The 22,867-nt window shown below is 37.6% G+C and overlaps 1 protein-coding gene across 4 annotated transcripts in view; it reads right to left on the reverse strand.

The window, feature by feature from the left end:
• Positions 1-117: 117 nt before the first annotated feature.
• Positions 118-22,867, reverse strand: part of FSD1L (fibronectin type III and SPRY domain containing 1 like) — a 32,752-nt gene continuing 10,002 nt past the window's right edge. The window contains exons 5-14 of one of the 4 annotated variants that reach the window (XM_035570095.2): positions 19,957-19,979; positions 17,545-17,666; positions 13,264-13,473; positions 12,832-12,930; positions 11,079-11,205; positions 9,326-9,358; positions 6,206-6,303; positions 5,496-5,747; positions 5,075-5,163; positions 118-3,485 (exon numbers count right to left, since the gene is read on the reverse strand). In XM_035570095.2, coding sequence (XP_035425988.1) covers positions 3,363-3,485; positions 5,075-5,163; positions 5,496-5,747; positions 6,206-6,303; positions 9,326-9,358; positions 11,079-11,205; positions 12,832-12,930; positions 13,264-13,473; positions 17,545-17,666; positions 19,957-19,979 — 1,176 coding nt within the window. In that variant the 3' untranslated portion in view covers positions 118-3,362. The remainder of the gene's footprint in view (positions 3,486-5,074; positions 5,164-5,495; positions 5,748-6,205; positions 6,304-9,325; positions 9,359-11,078; positions 11,206-12,831; positions 12,931-13,263; positions 13,474-17,544; positions 17,667-19,956; positions 19,980-22,867) is intronic. The other 3 variants (XM_035570096.2, XM_050716244.1, XM_050716245.1) reach the window with 3 other exon arrangements.

Genomic DNA, 22,867 nt, shown 5'->3' on the forward strand with positions numbered 1-22,867 from the left:
TATGCCCCGAGGGAAGGCGTCTGTGTGAAGGGGAGAGCGGCAGCAATGCGGGAGGAGGGAAGGGGAGGTGTGTGTGAGCTGCTTTGTTTGCGTGAGCCAAGGAGAAAAAGGACACGTCCGCCTCTGCCTCTTTTATTTGGTATTCACAGGGACACCCATCACTGGATGCTTGTCAGGCATTTTTTCTGCAGTTACCAGTACTTGTGTAAATTCACACAGCTTTCCACAGACACGAAGAAACATACAATGTTCTGTTACATTACGAACTCAAGGGAAACCTTCAGTTCCCTACAGGTTATTCTGGAGTTATTCCAGCTCTTACAGACTACCAGTAATCATAACCAAGTAGTATCAACATCTCACTTTGGTCGTGTGACAGAAAGCTTCGACTTGTCACCAAACAGTCTCTAGCTCCGGAGCAGGGAGGCTCAGTGAATATTGAAGTCAGCAGGCATGTTAGTGTTAACTGTCAGACAGAACTGCAAACCTTCAGAAGGTCAAATCCACCGCCAAAGAACAATCCCTGAAGATACCTCCTGGAAAAAGTAACTTCACAGGCTGCATGCATCCCCCTTTAGCTGCAGAGAAAGTTCTTAACAAACACTTATTTTTTAATTTACTTTTTGTACAAACAGTGCACCAACTGTATCACTAATATATTGGTACTCAGTCAAGACAGACACCAGCTCAAAGAAGAGTCTAAAAAATCTAAAAGTGCTTAAGGCAATTCTTTATATCCCCATTTACTAAGAAAACAATGGAACTACCTGTTAGCAGCAAGAATTTGGTATCTGTGCAAACTATTTTATAACAAATTCATCTTTTTAGGGTAAAAAGTCACATGTTAAGTTCATTTAGGACATCAGTCAAACTAAACCTTGCAAGTCACTATCACAGTATGAAACACTTCCAAGATTCCTTCAAACTAAATATGAAAGAAAAAAAATGCATTTTTACACTTTGTGTATAACCAAGTTCACCTTGTAGGTTTCGGTACATCTTGCTAAATCTATTTCTTAATTTAAATGCTCTTATGTACCACTGGAGATTAACTCAAGGAAAAGTGTGTAATGAGAATTAACCGTATTATAAACGTTTGCTTTCTTTCCAGAAGGGAAATTTAAATAGGAACTGTAGATGGAAATCCAAAACCAAGGAGATGACTGTGTGGTATGAACAAGCACTAGGCTATTTAGATGCCTGTTTACCAAAGTCACTCAACAGAACAAGTCTCAAAATAAGAAGCATGTATCATAACCCTCCTCTCTTTCTCTCTCTCAACACCACTAGAGTCCAGGAGAGCGAGTCTTCCTCCCTCACATCACGATGCATTCATGGCAGTTGAGCCCCTAGTCAGGTGTTTATTGCAGTAAAACAGAAAGGAATGAGGAAGAAATACTTAAGATTTGGATAGTAACAACTGAGGATACTACGTGATAGATTCAGATGTTGTCCATTTTAGGATTATGTCACATTCCATTGTCTACATGCTTCAAGACCTGAAACACTCAACAGGTCAAGGAGGCAGCAGGTAAACTGGGAACTGGTTTACACTTTCCTCTGCAAAAGAGATTACAGCTAACTGAACATCTCTTAATACTTGCATTGTGAAAAAGTTTCAGGTATGAAGTGAACATTAAGGGCTCAAACTTCTTGCCAACTTCATGATTTCTATGAAAAAAAAATCTCCAGTTAGGAAAGAGTTGATTCACATATATATCAGAAAATTACTGAGAGGCTCCTGGACTTGATCAGAGGGAAGCAAATAGATTTTAACAGTCAGTAATACACAAATAATTCTCATTTAAAAGGTAACATTTTCCACAAAGAATATAACATGCTTTTTTTTTTCTTTTTAGCTCTCCCACTAATATAAATCATTTGACTATTATTATTAAGATTCCAAGTAATAACTGAGACAAAAAAACACCTAGGCCCACCATTTCACTTATTGTGTGAAAGAACAAATGTAACTACAGATCCAAAAGAAGATTAAATATTAGTTTACAAAGCATTTGTTCACTTTTCCCTTGCCCTTAAACAAGGAAGGAGGGACTAAGTTTGAGGCCTTACAGAGATTCTTTAGAATACAGAATTTCTTTAGGATATGATCTTCAAAAAGCCGGACTCAGACCCACATACAAATGACACACGGTATAACCTAGGGAATTAAGAATGGGATGCTAAGTATATTTGCCACATTTCTGCCCAGTGCAGAAATAATGCAATGTTTGGTCTTCTCTAGTTATCCAGAAAGTTTCAGGAATCGCTGCTAAGCTAGTCAAAACAAAAAAATGCGTCCAGGGTTCAAAGCATGCCCCTTTGTCACCAGGAATTCAGTGCTGCCTCTGCTCAAGGTCAGCTTTAATACTGACACTGTGTTTGAGAAGTCTTAGTCAAGCCTCAAATCTGGGCTGACAAAGAGCTGAAAGACACTTTACAGCAATAGCTCCCCCTTCTCTTCTCTGTATTTGATCTGTAGCTTTTACACCCTTGGTCCCAGACTTGGCTGCACTGTAGCTTTGCTACCTGAGAACAAGAACTGGCTGTTCAACTTGTCATTCATATCCAATGAGTACTTTGATCAATGTGAACAGCCAGTTACCAGAATCCAATTAGAATAAAGCCACAAAACTGGAAAACCGAGAGCTGACCCAAAATATAGTACTTCTGAGAGCAGTACCATGCTGCGCATTTTAAAAAGTCTGGATTTTTGGTTCTCAGCCTCTTACCTGAAAGCCTGCCTAGTTCAACGGCTGACTACCCATAATGAGTCTTCATGGTAGCCAGACAAATGCTTGTCTCTCTGCATTTCTACATTTTCTGTAATTTGTGATAAACAGGAGCTGAACTCAAACTCTAAATAGATATTCAAAATTAATTACTCATGGAAAATAGTAGGATCAAATCAGAAAGAAGCAGAGATTGTTCTCAGTGCTTCTTCGTAGCTAGTCTACATGAATTGATATTCTTTTGAAATGCATGTTTACCTCATGTTTAAATGGGAAGCCCAGTAGTAATACAATCTATAGCCAAATAATTCTTGCTAGGAGAGCTAAGAAAATAGTATTTGTTACATTCTTCATAGAAAAATAACATTCATAATAAAAATTAATATTTAAGTCCATAACAAAATGCTTACGTACAGTATTAGAAAAGTACATAGATGCAGCTCTTAATTTCCCCACTTATTTTTCAAATAAATAGTTTAGTTTTCTGTCTGGCTCTATGGATTCACAAACCTTTGCACTACCAGGCCTTAAAACAACAGTTGGTAACAAACCCATATTAGTACAATGCTCCCAAGCTTCTGTGCATAGCAGCTGCGCAGAATATTCAGCCATGGGAGCGTTCAGTAGACATTACTGGGCAACACTGTTTAGACTGCAAGTTGAAGAATTCAATCCATTTTCACTTTTCTGGAGTGTTTTCACTGCACTTGGCACCTGCAAACCAGTACTCACTGAAAGACCACCACACCAAATCTACGGGAAGGGAAGGGAGAAAAAGATAAATAAAAAAATTTCAATAATGCAAACATGATGAAGCATCTACAACATTTGTTTTTTCCCCTCCCATAATGGGTCTGTCAGGAAACTTATCCCACAGGTGGATGGCTTCCCCCTACTCACAGCACTCAGAAACATTCCAATCACGTAGAAGCCAATTTTGAATAAGACCATAAAGTGCTATATACACATACTGTGCTTTCAGACTAAGTTTACAACAAAATCTAAAACGTAATAGTGCAAGACTTGTTTCTAATAGGAAAACTTCTTTAAAGACTAATATAGTAACAGCAAGTACTTAAAATGACAAAAGTAAAACTCTGTTCTCCAGTGCTTGAAAGCAGTATTTTGTTTCAGTATGATATGACAGAACGACATCAATGTAAACACAGTACAAAAATAAGGGTTTGAGAAGCTTCAGGGCCACAGTTGCAAGGGACATCTATTCTACAACCAAGTGACACTAAAGAACACGTGCTCATGTTCACAAATAAATTTGAATAGGACAGCTTTAATAAAATAGACAAGCTACATAAACTATTCAAGCTAACACAAATAATGTGTGTAAGAGACTGCTGCCACTAACTGTTAAACTCCGTATGAGATACAGACTAATAGGCTGAGATGTGTAAGCAAAAGTTTCCCTGCATGCCTTAGGAACAAATTTGAGTCGGCCTTAGCAAAGTACATCCAATTTGTAGAGGTATGACTGACAATGAGGTATGATCAGAAATAAGGCTGCCTGGGCACATTATTTCTTTTCCATTCTTCTTCCATACCAAAAAGAGATGAGTATCTTTATTAATTGGCCTAATTACACTTTAAAACTACAATGTTGAATTTTCTATGGTCTGAATTACAGGAGGCAAGACTGTCTAGGCAGCTGTGTTTTAATACGAACTATGTCAGACTCCTCCCAATGCCTAAGTTCTCCCAGGCCTGTATCCTGCTCCCAAAACATGATGCACTCGTTTGGCACCTGAAAATGCCAGTGAGGCCTCCAACATCAGCTACCTAAACAAATTACTTAAACCCTTAAGTGAAAAACATATGCAGGAACTAATCCTCTTCTCATGCACTTTTGCAAGGTTTGAGTCAACAGAATTATAACAGGATTTCACTGATTAGCTTAGAGATAGGAAAAAGGTATGCAGACCAGTGAAATGAAAATCCTGCTGCCTTTCAAGATTTGAAAGCTAGAATCTTTTATTTGAGGGAAGCATCTAGTCTAGTTCTGTCTCGTGACATCTGCACTGGCAGCTCATAATGTTTTGGGCCTCTGTCTGCATCAGTTTGGATCAATTGTTGTAGGAGGCTTATCAGCTATCAGAACACGCAATGAATTTACAAAGACTTACTGACTTTTATTGACATAGTTGAGACACCTAGATGAAGAGTTCTCCCTGCTGAAGTACCAATTGAAATAAAAAAATGGAAACGGTTAAACATTTTTAAAAAGTATTGGCCAAAAACAATACTCCAAGTTTCCTCCTGTAAAACACAATTATTAGTCTTCAACAAAGTGAATTCAGTGCTAGAAATAGAATATTTTTTTTGATACTGACCATGAAACCTGGTAATAATGGTTGGGTGAACTTTGTTCTGAAGGCATACAAGAGTTCCTTTGAATTCGCATTATAAAACATGAGCTGACCTGAAAGAGGCAGAAAGCAAGTTGAAATACATGTTTATATGCTGTCACTACCTAACTTTTTGTAAAATTGATACTTTTCCAGGGAAAGGTTCCCTGGAACACATTAAATCCATTCCACGTGACTAAAAAATTTCTCAGCTGCTCTGTCACAGAGATGAACTGCAGTCATTTGATGTTATAAGCAATATTACATGAACAACCCTGTCCCTTACTGTCATAAGAAACTGTATCACTCTGGAAGTGACACTAATGTACTTTTAGCCTTGTACTGCTTCAACTTGACACCAATAGTCAAGTAAGTTTTATCTCAGTTCCTTAAAATTGTAACTTACCTCCATCAAAGTTGCAGTACACTCCTATTCTGTCTGGAATAGGTATGTCTAGGGTCTTGCTTTTATTATTATGTTTTGCAGAAAAGGTGCTTTGCAGCCAGTTGTTGATGTGGATACACCAGCTTGAGTTAGTCTTTCCAAGCTGATCAAATTTCCCCAGGTTTTTGTATGTCACTCCTACACTGTAGGATTTGCAGTCCTTCTGTGCTCTCACCTCCCAGTAATGCTGTCCACTTTCAATAGTAGTGTCACCTACCAAAAAAGGTATTTAGTCACTATAATTAAGTATACCTTACAACGTTTGCTTCCTTATAGACATCAGTGGGATCTGCTGCATTTTAGTTTAGAGTGAAGACTATAAATAGAAAAATCTTAACTACAAGGAACAAAAATATGAACTTATACGTAGACAGAAGAATACAATTATAAAGTAGAGCAAGGAAATACCTTTAACTTACATCCACTGAGACAAAACGCATTTAAGATCAATTCACATTTAATAGCTGTGAGTGTCAGTCACTACTGAACTTTGTAATAGAGAACTTCAAAGGAGTTGAACTCACTAGCTGTAGCACAAAATTTTGGTGTTAAATAGTCTAGGTTATCTCTGTGGGGGACAGCATCAAGTATACAGCCTTGAAAGAACTCAATTTTTTCCTCTGATTCTTTCATAATCTGACCTTCTCACAGAAGTAGAAAGTTCACCTTACCTAACACTGTGTATGATTCACCAGTAAAACGATCTCTGCTGCCCTTCGCTGTGGGCCTTGTGCCAATAGAAGTCCTCTTTGGAGATGGTGCACCACTTCTAAGAAGAAAAGAACCATTGAAGATTTGCACACTACTACAGAAATGCATGCTAAAACAAGTTTTCCCAAGCAAAAGGTTGCAACAAACATACACAAGCTACTGAAATGGCACAACTGGTTCAGCCACTAGCAACGCTTACAACCTCTAACACCGAGTTAGTATGCATGCACAAGAACTGAGAGGGAAGAGATGATGGGCAGAAAAAAGTGCAAGATGTAAGTTCAGAGGCAGTTGAGAAAGGAAATGGGAGAAAAAAAGTAGATGTGTGGCCCGTGTTTAAACGACATTCTACATAAAAGTATTATGCCTGTAACACGCAGAACCTTAGTTCAGGTTTCTGTTTTCCTGCAGAAGATTTCTAATAAACCTTGTAAATCAGCTACAACAGATAAGAATACACTGATATTTAATGCAAATATGCCTAATTTCCACTGGACTTTAAATATCAGTGAATGGAGAAAATAACATCATCAGTTTTATGTTAAGTAGGTTTTTCAGTACATGGATAGCTTGCATAAACTACTGAAGAAATCACAGGAAAGTGCAACCCAGTGAAGAGCTACAAAAGGAATAAAATGATGATTGTTATTTCAAAATATACACACTGAAGTAGATACAAAAGCCAGGAGTGTCAAATCTAAACAATTATTAAAAGAGATGAGATGATACGTCCAGAGTTTAATGCACCACAACTCCCCTCAAAAAAAAAAAGTTTAAAAGTATATTGAAGGTTGGGGGCTTTACCTGGTTACAGTAAGTCAAAGAATACAGAAAATAAAATTGTCACAGCACACATTGTGCTGAGAAGCACACAGCAACTCCACAAGAGTCATTACTAAATTTAATAGTCTAATCCCAATCAAGAAAGGCTTAGATTTTCTAATCATACTTTTCTAAACCATTCTCAGGAAGCAATAGCAAAATAAATGAAGAAACACTTTGCTCTGGAGAATATGCTAATGAGCAATCAGTTGCATAAAAGAATAATTTTAACCTAATGAGGTTTTCAAACATTTTATTTTACCTTAGTTATGCCCTCAAAAATAATTCTAGCAATTTAATCATTAAATAAAATTAAGGCTATTTGCAAATTACAGTGAATATTAAACCTTGGTAGCCAGGGAATCATGTCTGGTTATTATTTTAAAGGCGATTAGTAGCAAAAAATTTTAGCTTCTTGGAAACAGCTATGTAGTTCACAGTTTAATTTCATTAACAAAATTTAAAGAGTATGAAAAGCAAGTATCTCTCTGAAATACATGTCAGAAGTAATCTTGAAAGCATACATTACCTTACATACAAAAAAGGATGTTTTCCTTCCAACCTTCACTTCAGTTACAATTTTGCAAAGCTAATTATATTTAAGTATTGAGGACTAGCATAGTGAAATTTTGCTTGCTACCATTCTGATTCATTCAACACTGACTTCAGGCTTTCTGGAATTGTTCTCCAATACCGTTTCATAAAGGGTCAGAAAATGCCCATTTTGCCTAATACCATCATTAAAATAAAGTCATGGGACAATCAAAAGCTAAGAGTTATTAAATTGTCACTTATGAGCGTGCTAGAATGTCTAGCTCATCTTCATTACTAAATTTGTTTTAATCCAGTTTTAATCCCCTGAAGCCTTCAGAAAGTCACTGCTCTCAAACTGATGAAAAAAAGATTGTCTACATTGGCATCACAATTTAGCATGCAAATTAGCCAGTACTGATCAGAAGCCAGCTAAGCTTCTAAATCACTTGCAAGAAGTATGTGAATAGGATAAGTGTATATCATGCAACAGTGCAGACTACATCAAATGCTTTTCATTTTTGTTAACACAGAAGAAGCCGTAGATTACTTACCAAAGAAAAGAGAAACGAGCAGTAGCATGAAAACAAAACAAAAACACAGCAAAGCCAAGAATTAAAGGATAATTTCAGGAGGAACCATCACTCACTGCAGATTCCGTCCTGCTTTAAGTACAACAGAGACCATTCATACTTCCAGCAGACTTCCAAAAAAAGTTGCTGAAATTCTTCTATTAGGTTAGGTATAACTGAGTTCTGCAGAAAGCAAATCTGGCCACTTAGAGAAAAACCCTAAGAAAAAAAGCAGGTGCTCTGCTAAAATTTTGTCAAAGTTAGGAAGACATTAAAAGGTCTTCAGTATAATTTCTTTCAAATCTTCTTTAAGCGGCCACTACATGAGCTTTCTCAACTGAAATCTAACAGCCTTTATCAGTTCAGACAATGACAGTTAGTATTTGACATGAAAGACAAAAAGGTTTTTTTCATTGTTGTTGTTTTTTGTTTTGTTTTTTTCCCCTTAATTTTAAGTTCTTAACTCTCCATTCCAAAATGGAAAGGCGGGAAATTTTTTAGCACTGAGTCAGTTTGGTGCCCAGTTTTTAACTCCCCACAGTTTTCTTAGCTAGTGGAGTAACTGATGCATTTCTTCCACACAAGGTTTGACTTCTTCCAAAGGTTTGACTTGCCATAAAGCTTTTTACACATGCCATCAGGCTAAACTCCATCCTCTTGGAAAGTGTAAAAACACATTTCTCTTCCTCTGATGACTAACAGCAGCTATCCCACAAGTTCAGAGGCAACAGGTAGTTGGATTCAAAAATAAGAACTAAAAAAAAAATTTAAAATTTTTACACAGGGAAAAATTAATCATTTTTAAAAAAAATCTCATACGCCATCATGTGCCCAAAGGTTAAGCATCAATAGATCTCTAAATAACAGGAATCTCTGTGCCAACTCTAGAATGCATAATGCTCTTCCACTGAAAATCAGGCTTCCCGCATACCAGGATGCATCCTTTCAAGAAGACTTTTTTTTTCACGTCACTGGAAAAATACATACATAATCTTTAGGAATCCACATTAAAATTCTGAAGAATTTTAAAAAGCATCTGTATACTGTTACTGATAAAGGCTATTAGATTTATTTCTCTCACTACTATCAAGCAAAGGGATTTAGCAAAGATTTCCAGCAAAACGAGATACCAGATCCTAAGAGGTATATTATCACCTTTTATTGCTCTTGAGGACAGGATACTGGCCACTGTCAGACAGAAATAAATAGTCATTAAACAACTGCGTATTACTACAGTAAATTATCCCCATTTTTAAGATGGCACTAAAAGTCACTCTACCATGCTTCTGGCAGTATATGTCTGTATGGAAGCTATTTGTACATATATTATTTTCAAGCAGTGCTCTTTATACTTGAGAAATGCCAGCTGAAAATCAACTAACTGTCTTTGAGGAAGAAGTAACCAGCTCTGTGGGAAGAGCAATGGACGCTGTTCACACCTTGGACACTCACACGCTCTCCACATCTGCGGTGGTGAGACATGGACTGGTAAGCGAGCCAAAAACCGTGGAGATAGCCAGCTGACCACCAGGTTCACAGATGTGGATGGGGTTCTCCAGATGGAAGAGCCCCACACAATAGGACAGGCTGTGGGACTGCTGAGGAAAGAACAGATCTGCAGAAAAGCAAGTGGAAGTCTTGGTGGGCAACAACAGCAGTCTGCAGTGTGCCCCTGTGGCACGTGTGGCCAACCACATCCTGGGCTGTATCAGCATAACAACCAGGAGGCCATGGCAAGAGATAGTTCCTCTTGATAGGGCAGCTGTCAGACTGTTTGGAGACTTGAGTCCAGTTCTTGGCTGCTCAGGACTGTACAGACACTGACATACTGAAACAAGTACAGTGGTGGGCCAAAAATAAAAACAAAACTAAACAAAACAATTATGGGACTGGAGCAGAGGCAGACCCAAAGACAACTGAGTTTGCTCAGCATTAAGACAACAAGATCAGGAAATCTAGTGCCGTCTTTAACATTGTAACGGGAGGCTACAAAGATGACCAAGCCAGGCTCTTTTCAGAGGTGCACTCTGACAGGTTGAGGCGTCTAGTACTAGTTAAAACACAGGAATTTCCAGTCAGATATCATGGTATTCCTGCCTTCCCTTTAAGTTGGTCTGGAATAGGTGCCCAGGGAAGTACCATTCTTCATCCTTGGAAATATTCACATCTTAGCTGGATAATATCCACAGCAAATCAAGCTAGTGAGGTTCTTCCAACCACCATTATCAACAGATTCCGAGTAGTAAACACGTAAGTGTATAAAGCTCAACAAATAATCTACCAAGAGTTCTGATGAAGTTACTTATGTACTTTTCCTAGATGAAAATAGTTGGTAGATATCTTTAATACCACCACTTTTACAAGAGCTAAGTTCTATCATCATTATCTTTTACTACCCGGTTTTAGTGGTATCTTTTCCTCACCAATGAAGGTTATGAGATAAATTAAACAACCACCTACAGTACCAATTTTATTCTTAACTTGAGCTTTTGCAAAAGGACATAGCAGCCAATTCTGTCCTTATTTTTCATGGTAAAAATGCTGCCCACGCACCATTACTGACCTGCAAAACTACTGAACAGTCTTTCACGGCTGAATATCAGTTATGTCCTGACAATTACCTTATCTACAAGGTATTTTAGTACCTTGACTGATAAAATACATTTGTTAAGGTATAAAGACTTATATCCAACCTAATGTTTAAGACACTTTTATAATTGATTCCATAAATAGCCTCTATGTCTGTTACAAGGGCAGGGAAATAAATATTCCTTCCAAAGACTTCTGAGTAAAATTTGGTGTCCCACAGTCCTACCATCAAGTGCTTTAATTTCTCCCTGCCCTCACCCTTTAATTACCAGATGAGGCATCTCAGACAGTGTAAACCTTTACAAACCAGAATTCTTACCTGCCTTTGTTTTCTTTCCCTTTTACTTTTTCTTGACCTTTGCCTCCAGTAGGTTCCCATTCAACATAGGTATCTTCAACTTTCAAGTTCAGATGAGATGAAGTATTGTCCAAATTGAACACAAATGCTGGTCAAGACAAAATGTGAAATGGTGAAGTGGTACAATGTTCTCTCCCAATGGTGGCTATTCAAAGAAAATAACGGAAGTAGTAGTAAAATTGTAGCAGAGTACTATTTGGCTTAAAAGAAACATCACCTTGTTAGTAATTGTTTTCTCTAGTTACAGCCTACTTCCTTGGTTCTCATAATCATGAATGATTTAAAAAGCCACACTCATTTTCTACACTGTACAGCACTGATTCTCCAACAATATGTTTACAATTAATGAGGACTGCAAACCTGCAGAATACTAAACTGACAGGGTGAAACATAAGCAGAGTTGAACTGTGAAGTTCATGGCAGGTATCAAAGCAGCAGAGGATGCATGAAACTAGAAGTGACCCAGTATTTGCTGCAGCCGAATTCTTCATCCAAGAAAGCAAAATTAATACAAATTTACAATATTACAAATATTACAAATACAAATATTACAAATACAAAATTAATACAATGTGCTAAGTCCCTGAAAGATACATATTTATAGACTATTTTGTGAGGGTCCTAATAGCATCAGATATTATAGTCTAATGCTGAAAGAAAGTATACTTGAGATTTTATGAGTTTGGAGCTCAAAGTACACAAGTTTTTAAAAAATGAGGTAAGCATATTGATGAGGATGCTGAGTTTCTGTGGGCTGACTATTAAAAGAAAGTGAACTAGATGCACTGTTAAGGTGGACAGATGCACTAAAAATTATATTGGCAGCTTAATATCTACCCAGAAAAATCAAAATCAGAATTACATTTCTGGTACTGGAAAGAATTTAAGTAGCTAGTAAATATATCAGATGTTATACATATGAGCACCATACACTGGCTGTACTTTAGGAAAGTTTCAAACCTCAATAAGCAACACTTACGGGAAGTGCTGGAGTACAGTGTACGTGCCACAGTTGTACCAGCCATTTTGCCCTTTACACTGCAGACTTTAGTATAGCTAAAGCATCAAGATAATTATCTCCGCCATAACAGTTAAGACTTGTGTTCTGTTATAAAGCATCACTTCCAAGAAATTCGTCTAGTTTATTTACAAAACAATGCCAGGATGCCCCCAGCCTCAGATCAACTGATTTCTTACACAGTGATGTAACTTTAGCAATTTGGAGCTGTTTGCTTTTTGAACATTGACCATAATTAGAATCTACAGCTACAAAGTCAAAATATACTTTTTAGTACCTTCCATATACAGAAATGTGTTACCTGTCACATGCTATGTACCAACAGAAAACTACATCAACTGCACAGATGCCCTAAGAGTCCTACTGATGCTCAGCCACAATGTTCTTCCTCTCTCTTTAACACATTGGCATGATGTAGTGGCACATAATAGTGTCAATCCACAGTTCAAAGCAATTAATGTTAAGCTCCGTTAGAAAGCTAACATATTTTTATTATCTGAATGCTGAAAGACCTGCTTTCTGCCAATATGCTTTTTAATCTTTTATAGGAATTGTTTTCCTTTTTGCTTAGGACACTGTTTCTATACAAGCACTGCTGAGAAGTGACTTAAATTACAAGTTCATATATGCAGGCAGGACAGACAGTATGTGCGAGGTTTTTGCTGCATTCACGGTTAAAAATCTTTCAGATTTTACCTTTGGTTTCCAGAGTCACAGGATCTGAGTATTCCCCTGCCACAGCTTTGTTGCAAGCTTGTACTCTCACATTCATGTATTTTTTATCAAATTTCAGACCTAAAAAAGTGGATGTTCAGAAAATTGAATTAAATACTGACAACTTTACCAGACTAAGACACTCCATACAGCTGTCTTCCGTTTATTTCAATTTGCAAAAAAGCAAGCTTAAACGTATCACCATGAACTTCGGTTAATGGGTGCATTTTTACAAAACATCAAACTCCAAATAGGAGGCAAAGAAGTCATTGTACAAAACACCCAAGATGGAACAAAGCTTCATTAGTTACAGAAAAATGGATATTCTGCAAAACTTCCAAGCATAATAAGTTTTATCAATATCTTGTGATTCTTTTTTTAAATATTTTTTTCAAGTATATAAACAACCTTTACCTGATAATGTATATTCAGTGTCTTTAATATAGTCTATCACTTCCCAAGGCTGTTCATCCTTAACTCGAGCAAACCCATCAAAGTTGGTTTTCCTATACTCTAGAACAAAGTGATCAACTCTGCTGTCTTCTTCAGGCATTCTCCATGATACTGTTATGCAGTTATCAGCAACCAGACATGCTGCTATATCTATCTCTGGAGCTTTAGGGACTGCAGAAAGACAAATATACAAAACAACTCAAAGAAGAGAACAGACTTAATATACTATGATCTCCTTATATTTATTAAGAGTTCAGAAACTGTCCTTAGCTCACCAACACTCATTCTTTTTAGTGGATGGATTCCATTATCAAAGCACAATAAAAGTCTAGGCATATCACTTTCACTTAATATGCACCTTACAGAAGAAGAAAAACGTTACCAGCTCTACAGTTAACATTTGCATCTTTATTTCCACATTTATGTTTTGTTAGTAAGTTGGGCTGATTCTCTCCTGGAAGTGGTAACAAGTACATGCTAGAGCAAGGAGGAATCATGAGCTTGCAGTTATGAATGTACATTTAGGGTAACACTACAAAACTTTGTTTCTCTTGAGTCTTTGAAAGACAAGAACAGCTGCATCCCTGCAACAGTATCACTCGGTTTGCTTCTACCACTACAGACAATTAACGGGATAATAGTTTCCACTAGCCAGTCAGCAGTTATCTAGCTTTTTTTCCTCTTCGACTTTTACGTTGAAACAAGGGGAGAGAATTCCAATGATTCACTAAAGAAAATACTGTAGTTTTGTTTATAAACAACAGAAATTTCATTTTCATGAAATCAAAGAGCACTTCAGTCACTGGAGTATGCTTTTCAAAAGAAGGTATTTACAAAATCCTTAGTGTCCAAGTCCAAGGAACATTTTTGCTGGAGGACATGGAAACGAAATGTTTTCTTGTTTGCAGTTTTTGTCAAAAGGGTCTGCAAAAGCTTTTGTTTCTTCATTCACAAAAAGCTTCAGATGGATACAGAAGTGGCCTGCAAGTCAATATATCAAGCAGGCACATTTAAGAAAAAAAAAAAAGTACAATACTGAAGCATCTCTGGGACTTGAAGACCTACAGATTTTGTCAAAAAACACCACTTTTCCTAACGTCCAAACCCTTGTTTTGCATTTCTCTGTATAGTTACATCTCAGTAACCAAGTCTTAAGTACATACAAATTGTCTTTATGCAGTTGAAAGTACTGTTTCTTGAAAAGTGTTAGCAACAATTCTTCTCCATGAGAGCTGATGACAATTAGCATCACATTAATTACAGTTGAGTCACATTTAGAGATAGGCAATTTTACTGTCTACATAAAAACACCTTCTAGCTATAGCAACTCTCAGAAGCAAGTCTAGTTTGCTTTATGCATGTTACTTCATACCTTTCCATGATGACGTGTTTAAATATTTTAAAATACAATTGCTAAAACATACCCCTTTTCCCTTACACTCTGGTAGGTTAAGCCAAGCAGGAACTACATTCAAACTGGTATAAGCTTAAAATGCTTGCGAACAATTAAGCTGCACAGAAGAGACTGAAACCAGAGGTATTCAAGTCTCAAATGTTAATGAAATGTGCATGTGTCATCAAATTTCAGTTATGCAACAATAATTCGAGCAAACATCAGTCAAATGCTTTCTTATGAAAAAGAATAATTAAAGTGAGGACAGGTATTACAGAACATATACTAGCAAGTTTAGCCCCCCAGTCCAATTATTTTTGGGATGGTGTAGGATACCAGATAAAGAGTCTTTCATGTGTTTAGTGTGATTAAGTCTTCAGCATAATTCTGGCAGTGTTCAAAGGCCTGTATTACCGTAATAGTAAGATTGTTTTCACCTTCCCACACTAGGTCATTAGTATTTTCTGATGTTTGAAAGTCTATCAGTGCTCAGTGCAGTTTCGTCTACGACATTTGAGCTATCAGGATTCAGTGTCAGAGTAATTGGACAGTTTGGCACTACAGCAGAAGAAAGCAAGATTGATATCCAGACAGTTAAAATTTTCAGTTTACAAATGAAAGGCCCAAACAAGTTAAAATTTGAAAATTTGATAAGGAAAACACATATATAAGAAGGTTCATATTAAAGAAGTTCTTCATCCAGATACAATACTTTGTTCATGATTGGTGTCGGATCTTAATGCTCCCATCCTGTCCAAAAGGTGCAGCTTATCTAGCTTGTTCCCTTATCTATCAAATACAAAGCAATGACTGACATCTGGAAACTAAAAATACAATGGCAATTTGTGCCTAGACACTGCTAGCTAACTAGAAATATTACTGATAATTTATTATGGCTGTATGTACTGTATCTACAGTATACAAGAAAAAATGGGCAAAATGAAAATTGATGCTGCTAAGTCCTTAAAAGATATGGATTAGTGACTTACAGATGAAGCAACTTACATCCCTGCCAGCAGTACTCTTTTCAACATATTCTTGGTATCAGTCAAGGGCAAAGTGGTTTAAATAGGAAAGAAAAATGAGTAAAATACCTGAAACATACATGGAATACGGCATCTAAGTTTACTTGTATCAAACAGTAACAAAGATGCATTAATTGTGATAATGTCCTGGTTTCAGCTGGGACTGAGTTTAATTTTCTTCATATTATCTGGTATGGTGCTGTGTTTTGAAGATGAGAAAAATGTTGATAACACACCAATGTTTTAGTTGTTACTGAGCAGCACTTAAACAGAACCAAGGACTTCTGGCTTCTCCTGCCCTGCCTGTGCATAAGCCGGGGGTGCACAAGGAGCTGGGAGGGGACACAACCAGGACAGCCAACCCAAACTGTGACCAGAGGAACATTCTGTACCATGTGGCACCATGCTAAACAAAAAACAAAAATGGCAGAGTTGGCCGGGGGGATGGGTTGGGTTGGCACTTGCTCAGGGACTGGCTGTGCACACATCCATCGCTGTGGTGAGCAATTGCTTTCTGCATCTGTACTGGGTCGGGCTGGGATGTTAACTTTCCCTGCAGCAGCCCATACAGTGCTGTGCTCTGTACTTGTAGCTAGAACAGCAGTGGTATCACACCAGCATTGTGTCTGCTGCTGAGCAGTGCTGGCACAGCATCAGGACTCTCTCTCACCCTCCTAGGGGGTGGGCAAAAAGTGAGAAAAGAACATCACCAGGGCAGCTGACCTAAACCAACCAAAGGGATATTCCATACCATACGACGTCACGCTCAGCAATAAAAGGTGGAAAAAGGAAGAAGAGGGGAGGGGTGGGCTCTCGTTGTGAAAACGTTATGTCCTCCCGAACACTGGCTACATGTGTTGAGGCCCTGCTTCAAGGACGTGGTCAAGCATCACTCATTTGTGGGAGGCAGAAAGTAATTTCTTTCCTCTGTACTTCCACACAGCCTTTACTTGTTTTGTTTTTCCCTTTTCCCCTTTCCCTTTTTTCCCTTTAGTTAAATTGTTTAATTAATAATAATCTTTCCTTAATAATTATTTTTCCCTTAATTAAATTATCCTTATCTCAACCCATGAGTTGTTCTTTCCTTTACTTCTTCCCCTCCTCTTCTGAGGAGGGGGAGTGAGAGAGCGGTTGTGGTGGACCTGTCTAGCATAGTAAAACCACCACAGCATCACTTGTGTAGTGTTGGTTTTTATATGCAGAGAGGGGGGGTTGTTATGCCCCCTTCCTTATTAAACTGTCCTTATCTCAACCCACAAGCTACTGCACTTTTTACCTTTTTTTGAGTCTATCCCCCATCCCACCGTGGGGGAGTAAGCAAACAGCTGTGTGGTGCTGAGCTACTTGCTGGGTTAAACCACAACAGAAAACATCAGAAGTTTCACTACTCCAGTAAGATGAACACTATCCCACATTTTGGGCTGTATCACCGTTCACATCAAGTGATGTATTAGCTTACAGTTCCACACGCAATCTACTGCTTATTACTAGGACTTTAGGGTGTCACTAAGCATCAAGCTACCAGTTACAGTCTTCGGAAACTTCAGGAAGTTTCAGGAAGTACAGAGGAACCGACAACTCAAGAAAAAAAATACAAAACATCTGGAATATTCATTCTCACCTCTGAGACTGATTTTCTGAAATGCTGCATTATGCAGCAATTAACACAATAAAACTAGAAAACTCTTTTACGCTCAAGATATTCAGCTTAACATCCAGTAAAATATTTGCTTATCAGGGTGCACAAGGGTGTTTCGTGGTTTTCTTTTTATGTAGTTATTTGTGGAAGTAGTAACAAATTAAAGTCACTGCATACTGTTTTACCTGGCAAAAACCTTAGAGCCTGGAGTGCATGCCGTTCCAGGGAGAAGTCCACCATCAAATGAGTCATACTATCACTGATGCTTGGTTTCAGAGAGATGCGAAATGCTGAAGCCATTGTGACTCTAAAGTCAAGAAAGCAGAATCAGCAAAATGTGTTTTGCATTAAGACCTGCAGTTACTTTCAAAAACAACGATCAGAAAATCTGTATTTTTAATTTCAAACTGTTAGTCAAAATACTGTTCTCCGATTTATTACAAAATATCCTGGTCTTTCATAACTGCTCAATGCTTAGCACAGATTCCAAAACACTTTTGTTGTTGTTTTATCTCAAAGACAATATGGTGTGATCTCCCAGTGATTGCATTACTAGGCAAAGATATATTAAAAGTGACTAGAGAAAAGCTAATCATCTGTTTTAATGTGCCAGAATCTGAGTTGAAACTAAGAACTCAGATCACCCTACACAAAATCAGGAAGTTCAAAGATCTAAAGTGCTGCAGAATCACATTGTGTTTTATACACTTAGCAATTTGAAACTTAAACCTGTAGTTTAAGAAGTCGAAAAACTTTTCTGATGGACAAGATTCACTTACTACCTCCAAAGTGGAATGCATTTTCTACTGTTAAGTATTGCTCAGAAGGCATTTACAAATATCAGTGAACAACCTGGATATTCCGATTTCATATCTACCTCTGATCTTAACTGGGGATGAAGAAATGTTTAGTTGGCAGACACCCACAACTTCGGAGCATACAAGAATTTCATCAGCCTTACAAGAGACACGGAAGCACTGCTCCGATTTCCATTTCTTAGCTCAGCCCTTACTCCAGATACTCTTCGGACACTCCTGTACAACTTGGACTGGACCTCAACAAAAGGATAGCAAGTCTCTTTTCTAGTTCTTTAACACTGAAGTCACCAGGCCATGTGGTAGAATTTGAGTAACTGACTGATTGGAGACAGCACACAGGTCTGTCTTCTGTTTTAAAAAGACTCTTCACTAGAAAGTAGTATACTCATCGTAATAGAAAGTCAACTACAAGAATTTATATCCAATTTACACTCACAGATCTGTTACATCTTTAGAACACCGAATGCATACGACTTTCTGTAAGCTACTAAGTACTTCACTAGCATATAATAGAGATGGTGTGCTAACTACAGTTGCATTAAAGGATGAAAAACGTCTTAGGCAGTGAAGAAAGAGAAGGAAATATGAAGCTGTGTATTAAAGATAAGCATGAAAAGAATTATAGTATTGGGAAGCATGAGCCAATTATGACACTGAAACAAACACAGTAAAACAGACAAGGCAACTGATAAGACAGAGTTGACCTTTTGAAATTCAGTATGGGCCACGGCTTAGTCAGACTGTTAGAGTAAATTTCTCCTTAAGGAAGAAAAATGCTGATTAGCAGTAACAGAACACGAAGTAGTAAGCCTCAGACAGATTTTTAATTTCTGTTTAGGCACCAATCTCATACAGACAACCAGCCACAACTGGTTCAAAAGCACTAGATTACACAGCATTTCAAGAAACCAGAAGGAATAAAAGGGCACTTTCTACAGATAAATAGTATTAAGACTCCTATCACTACCACTATCCATCTGATTTGTTAACGACTCCAGTTCTTTACCCTTGGAAATGTGATGATTAATTTCTCTAGCAGTTACTAATTTTTCATAAAACTTCAGGGATTTTACACGAGACTCTTCCTTTAGAGTCTGTAAACTGAAAGCAAACCAATTTGCTCAATTGAACTGGTCAATAAGAATAGCACATGCTGGCAGCACCCTGTGAGCTGTCTTTCAAAATGTCATGCATAGTACAGGACATTTTCTGAACCAGATTCACAGAGCATAGTTAACTTAAGTGACAGAAAATGGCCTTCACATTTATTTTGAAACAGTGAGGTTGTTTTCAAAACAGTAGTCTGAAGACACAGTTCAAAGAAAACCCAGCAGAAATAGTGAATTCATTGACATCAGTCCAGTGATATCAACAGAAGTATTTTAACAGCTACATTCAAAACCAAAGTTAGCTAGCGAAAGTCTGTAAGTGCAAAAAAAAAAAATTATCACAATATAAAGGGACAGAGTCAGCTTGAAACATAATTCAATTTCTTTTATTAAAAGAACCAGAAGTTTTGCTGCTGCAGGGCTATGCTTCCCTGCATTGAAAACATCTCTTTATTAAGTTGTAAAAGATCCACAGCCAGCAAGGGACAACACTGAAGGAGAAGAATAAAAGTTTCAGTTTTATTTCCTAAGTTCAGACATCATAAGGACTGCTTAGGAAAGCAGAGACAATGAATTTTATTTAAGCTGACTATGTTCCGTTAAAAATAAACGCATTTTCAAGGATAAAACTAATTCAAAGAGACAAAAAAGGGTAGACTTTGTACTGTACCTATCTTTGATCTGTCTGGCAGCCTTGATGCACATCAGGGAGAAGAGAGAGAAGGTAGTTAGTATTTCCATGCAAGTCTCAAAGGCAATGCCATGCGAGAAGACTGAGAACAATCTCAGAGTTCTGTTGTTCAGATTTGAGATCACAATGAGTTTACCATTTGCATAAAATTCCCCAAAAGCACGTTAATACTATTGGTTAGAACTGCAACAATGTATATCACCAGGAAACAAAATCAATCTCAAGAACCACACCAAACCAATTCCAAATTACTAAACTTCGTCTATGTAACATTGTCTCTTCAGATTTTTCTGAATCAATTAAATTACTCCCCATCACATTTTAAAAGAGTTCCATGAGCAAGTTGGTAAAATTTAACTACTGTTATTTTCAGTTAAATTGCAAAATGCTATTAGTGGTATTTAGCCATACCCAATTTATCTCAGATGTATATTCAGAAGTAAGGAAAAAATAGGATTAATACATTTCCTCTGAAAGTTATTATACTACTCTGACTGCTTCCTAAAAAGTTCTCTCTCTATGCCATTACTCCAATACACAAAATATAGTATTGCACAGCATATAAATGATACCACTGAAGCAAATGCAGAAACACTAATGGCATATCTTAAAGATAAACCTTAACTGGTATTTGGAAAAGACAAAATCCCAGTCCCTCACCAAGAGGGCTTGCAAACCTAAAACAGAATGTTACTGTACAAGTTGTGATGGCTTAGCTAGTAGGCCTGTTGAGTCTGTACAGTTAACACTGCTACTAAGACAGAGTTCATCTTATCTACTTTCCCTTCCAAAAACATGACATCACTAAACCTGTAAGCCAAACAAAAGTGAAGGACTTCCAAATGTTTCCATTAAATACAAAACACACTCTGTGAGGGGGGTAAAAAACCCCACAGATTTCCCTGCTACAAAACCAATTTTATATTTCCAAAGTGGGAAGTAGAAAGAACAAATGTTTATAAATAATTTAGCTTAAGAGGTAGCTTTGTTTTATATAAAACAAAAAGTTATCATAGGAACAACTACTGATTTTCCTATATGACAGCTGTAGACAAGACTGTTACTTACAAAGCCTTCTTTGTAACCTCTACATCTTGTGGAATGTGTGATATTCAGAATTCAATGAAAACTTCTCTGCAAGACAGTCCCTGACTAGCTCCTTCAAACTTAGTTTGTTTCCAGACCACTGACAGAGGATGTTTAAAAGCCGATCTCAGGCTGGCTGCACAGCAGTGTCAAATCACATCCTACCTAAGCACTGCACTCCCACGTGCTGCTTGGCATTCGTGCTCTTTTGACCAGGTAAGCTAATTCAGTGAACACAGCCATCAAAAATCTACACCAGAAAAAAAACAGTTTAGTCTTATGCTAGTTTCTCCTGAACTTATTGCAGGATCCAGAAAAAACGTATGCCAATAAAAGGGAGTCAGGGCCGGAGTCGCCCTTTCAGCTATACTTGGCATTCCTATTAGTAGTCCAGAAGCTTTAACGAGCTACTAGCTAAGGCAGTATTACCATGCATGATATACCTGAGACATATTTACAAGTTCAATCTAGGTGTAACTAAAGTTTAAAATCCTAGATATCAGGAGTTCACTGAAATGGACTGTGGTATCAAGCCTCAGACTCCAAATTTGAAGAAATTTTCTTCCAGCAAACATTCATATAACTTTGCATGCTCAATTGAAAAAAGCATTAGAGATGATCTGTAAAATGACTTAAAATTAATCCAAAGCTACATTCTACATAGTTCTCAAGAGCTAACAAATCTTTACACATCTCTGTGACAAGTCAGAAAGGACAACTCAAACTGAAGTGCTAAGAAAATCATTCAGTTTAGGAATTGTCACTCTTCAAGGCAAATGAATCAAAGCTGACACTCAGAAAGCAACTTGCACACAAACATGTTGCCAAAAGGTACAACTGGCAGCGTAAGACAGTGGAGCAATTTGTGTCTTTGTTCCTCCAATTAAAATGCAGAAAGGCAAAAGTAATTGGGTCTTGGATTTGGTGTGACTGACCCTGCCTGCAACTTGCATGAGGATTATTTCACCGAAGTATTTTACACAGAGACTGCTGTACCTAGTCAGTGTATATCTACAAATATTTTATTAGTTTGTAAGTGTATTCTTCTTCCAGTTAGACACGTCGCCTCTAATTTACAAAAAGGCTGTAACAACGTATGCATTATTTGTATTAGAACCTCAACGTGCGGCCCAAATCCAGCTCTAGCCTTCGGTGTTTACAAATACATTAGAAGGTATGGAGGAGTGCAGGAAGAGCTGCCCTGAATTAAGTTTCATAAGATCTTTCTGAACAGCTAAAGAGTTCAGGGTTACAAATTAAAGATCCACAGCTTGCATGAAGTTCTGCAAAACAGAAACACATCTTGTCATCTAAGAACAGCTGCAGGTAGAACACAGATGTTTTTTCAAGTGTCACGTAACAGGGCAAATGATGGGACACTTGCCATGGCTTTGAGGTGTGGCCACCACTCACACTGTAAGTTTCAGTTGAATTTTACAGAGATTTATTTCACCTTCACTTTCCGGGTTGACTTACCTAGCATCAATACAGATTTGGTAAACACTGATAGTTATCCGGGAGAAGGCATTTCTTTCCCTCCCCACTCACTCTACAGAAGAAAATACTTATTTTGTTAGATATTGTATATATTAGCTACCATGATGGACAAATGAAGACCGGCCTCACAGCTGAGCATGTAAGGTCTCAAACATTTCTATACATACAGTTTAGCATCATTAAGTAATATTGATTCTAGAACTGAAAGAAAGCTGGAACAGGTTAATGTAGTTGTGTATTTATACGGGGCCTGAGCGTAGCCTCTGCTTTTTTTTTTTTCCAGCCACAGACCCTACACATCTGGAAC

Source organism: Cygnus atratus, chromosome Z (assembly GCF_013377495.2).
Source record: "Cygnus atratus isolate AKBS03 ecotype Queensland, Australia chromosome Z, CAtr_DNAZoo_HiC_assembly, whole genome shotgun sequence".
In the NCBI taxonomy this organism is placed as follows: Eukaryota; Metazoa; Chordata; class Aves; order Anseriformes; family Anatidae; genus Cygnus; species Cygnus atratus.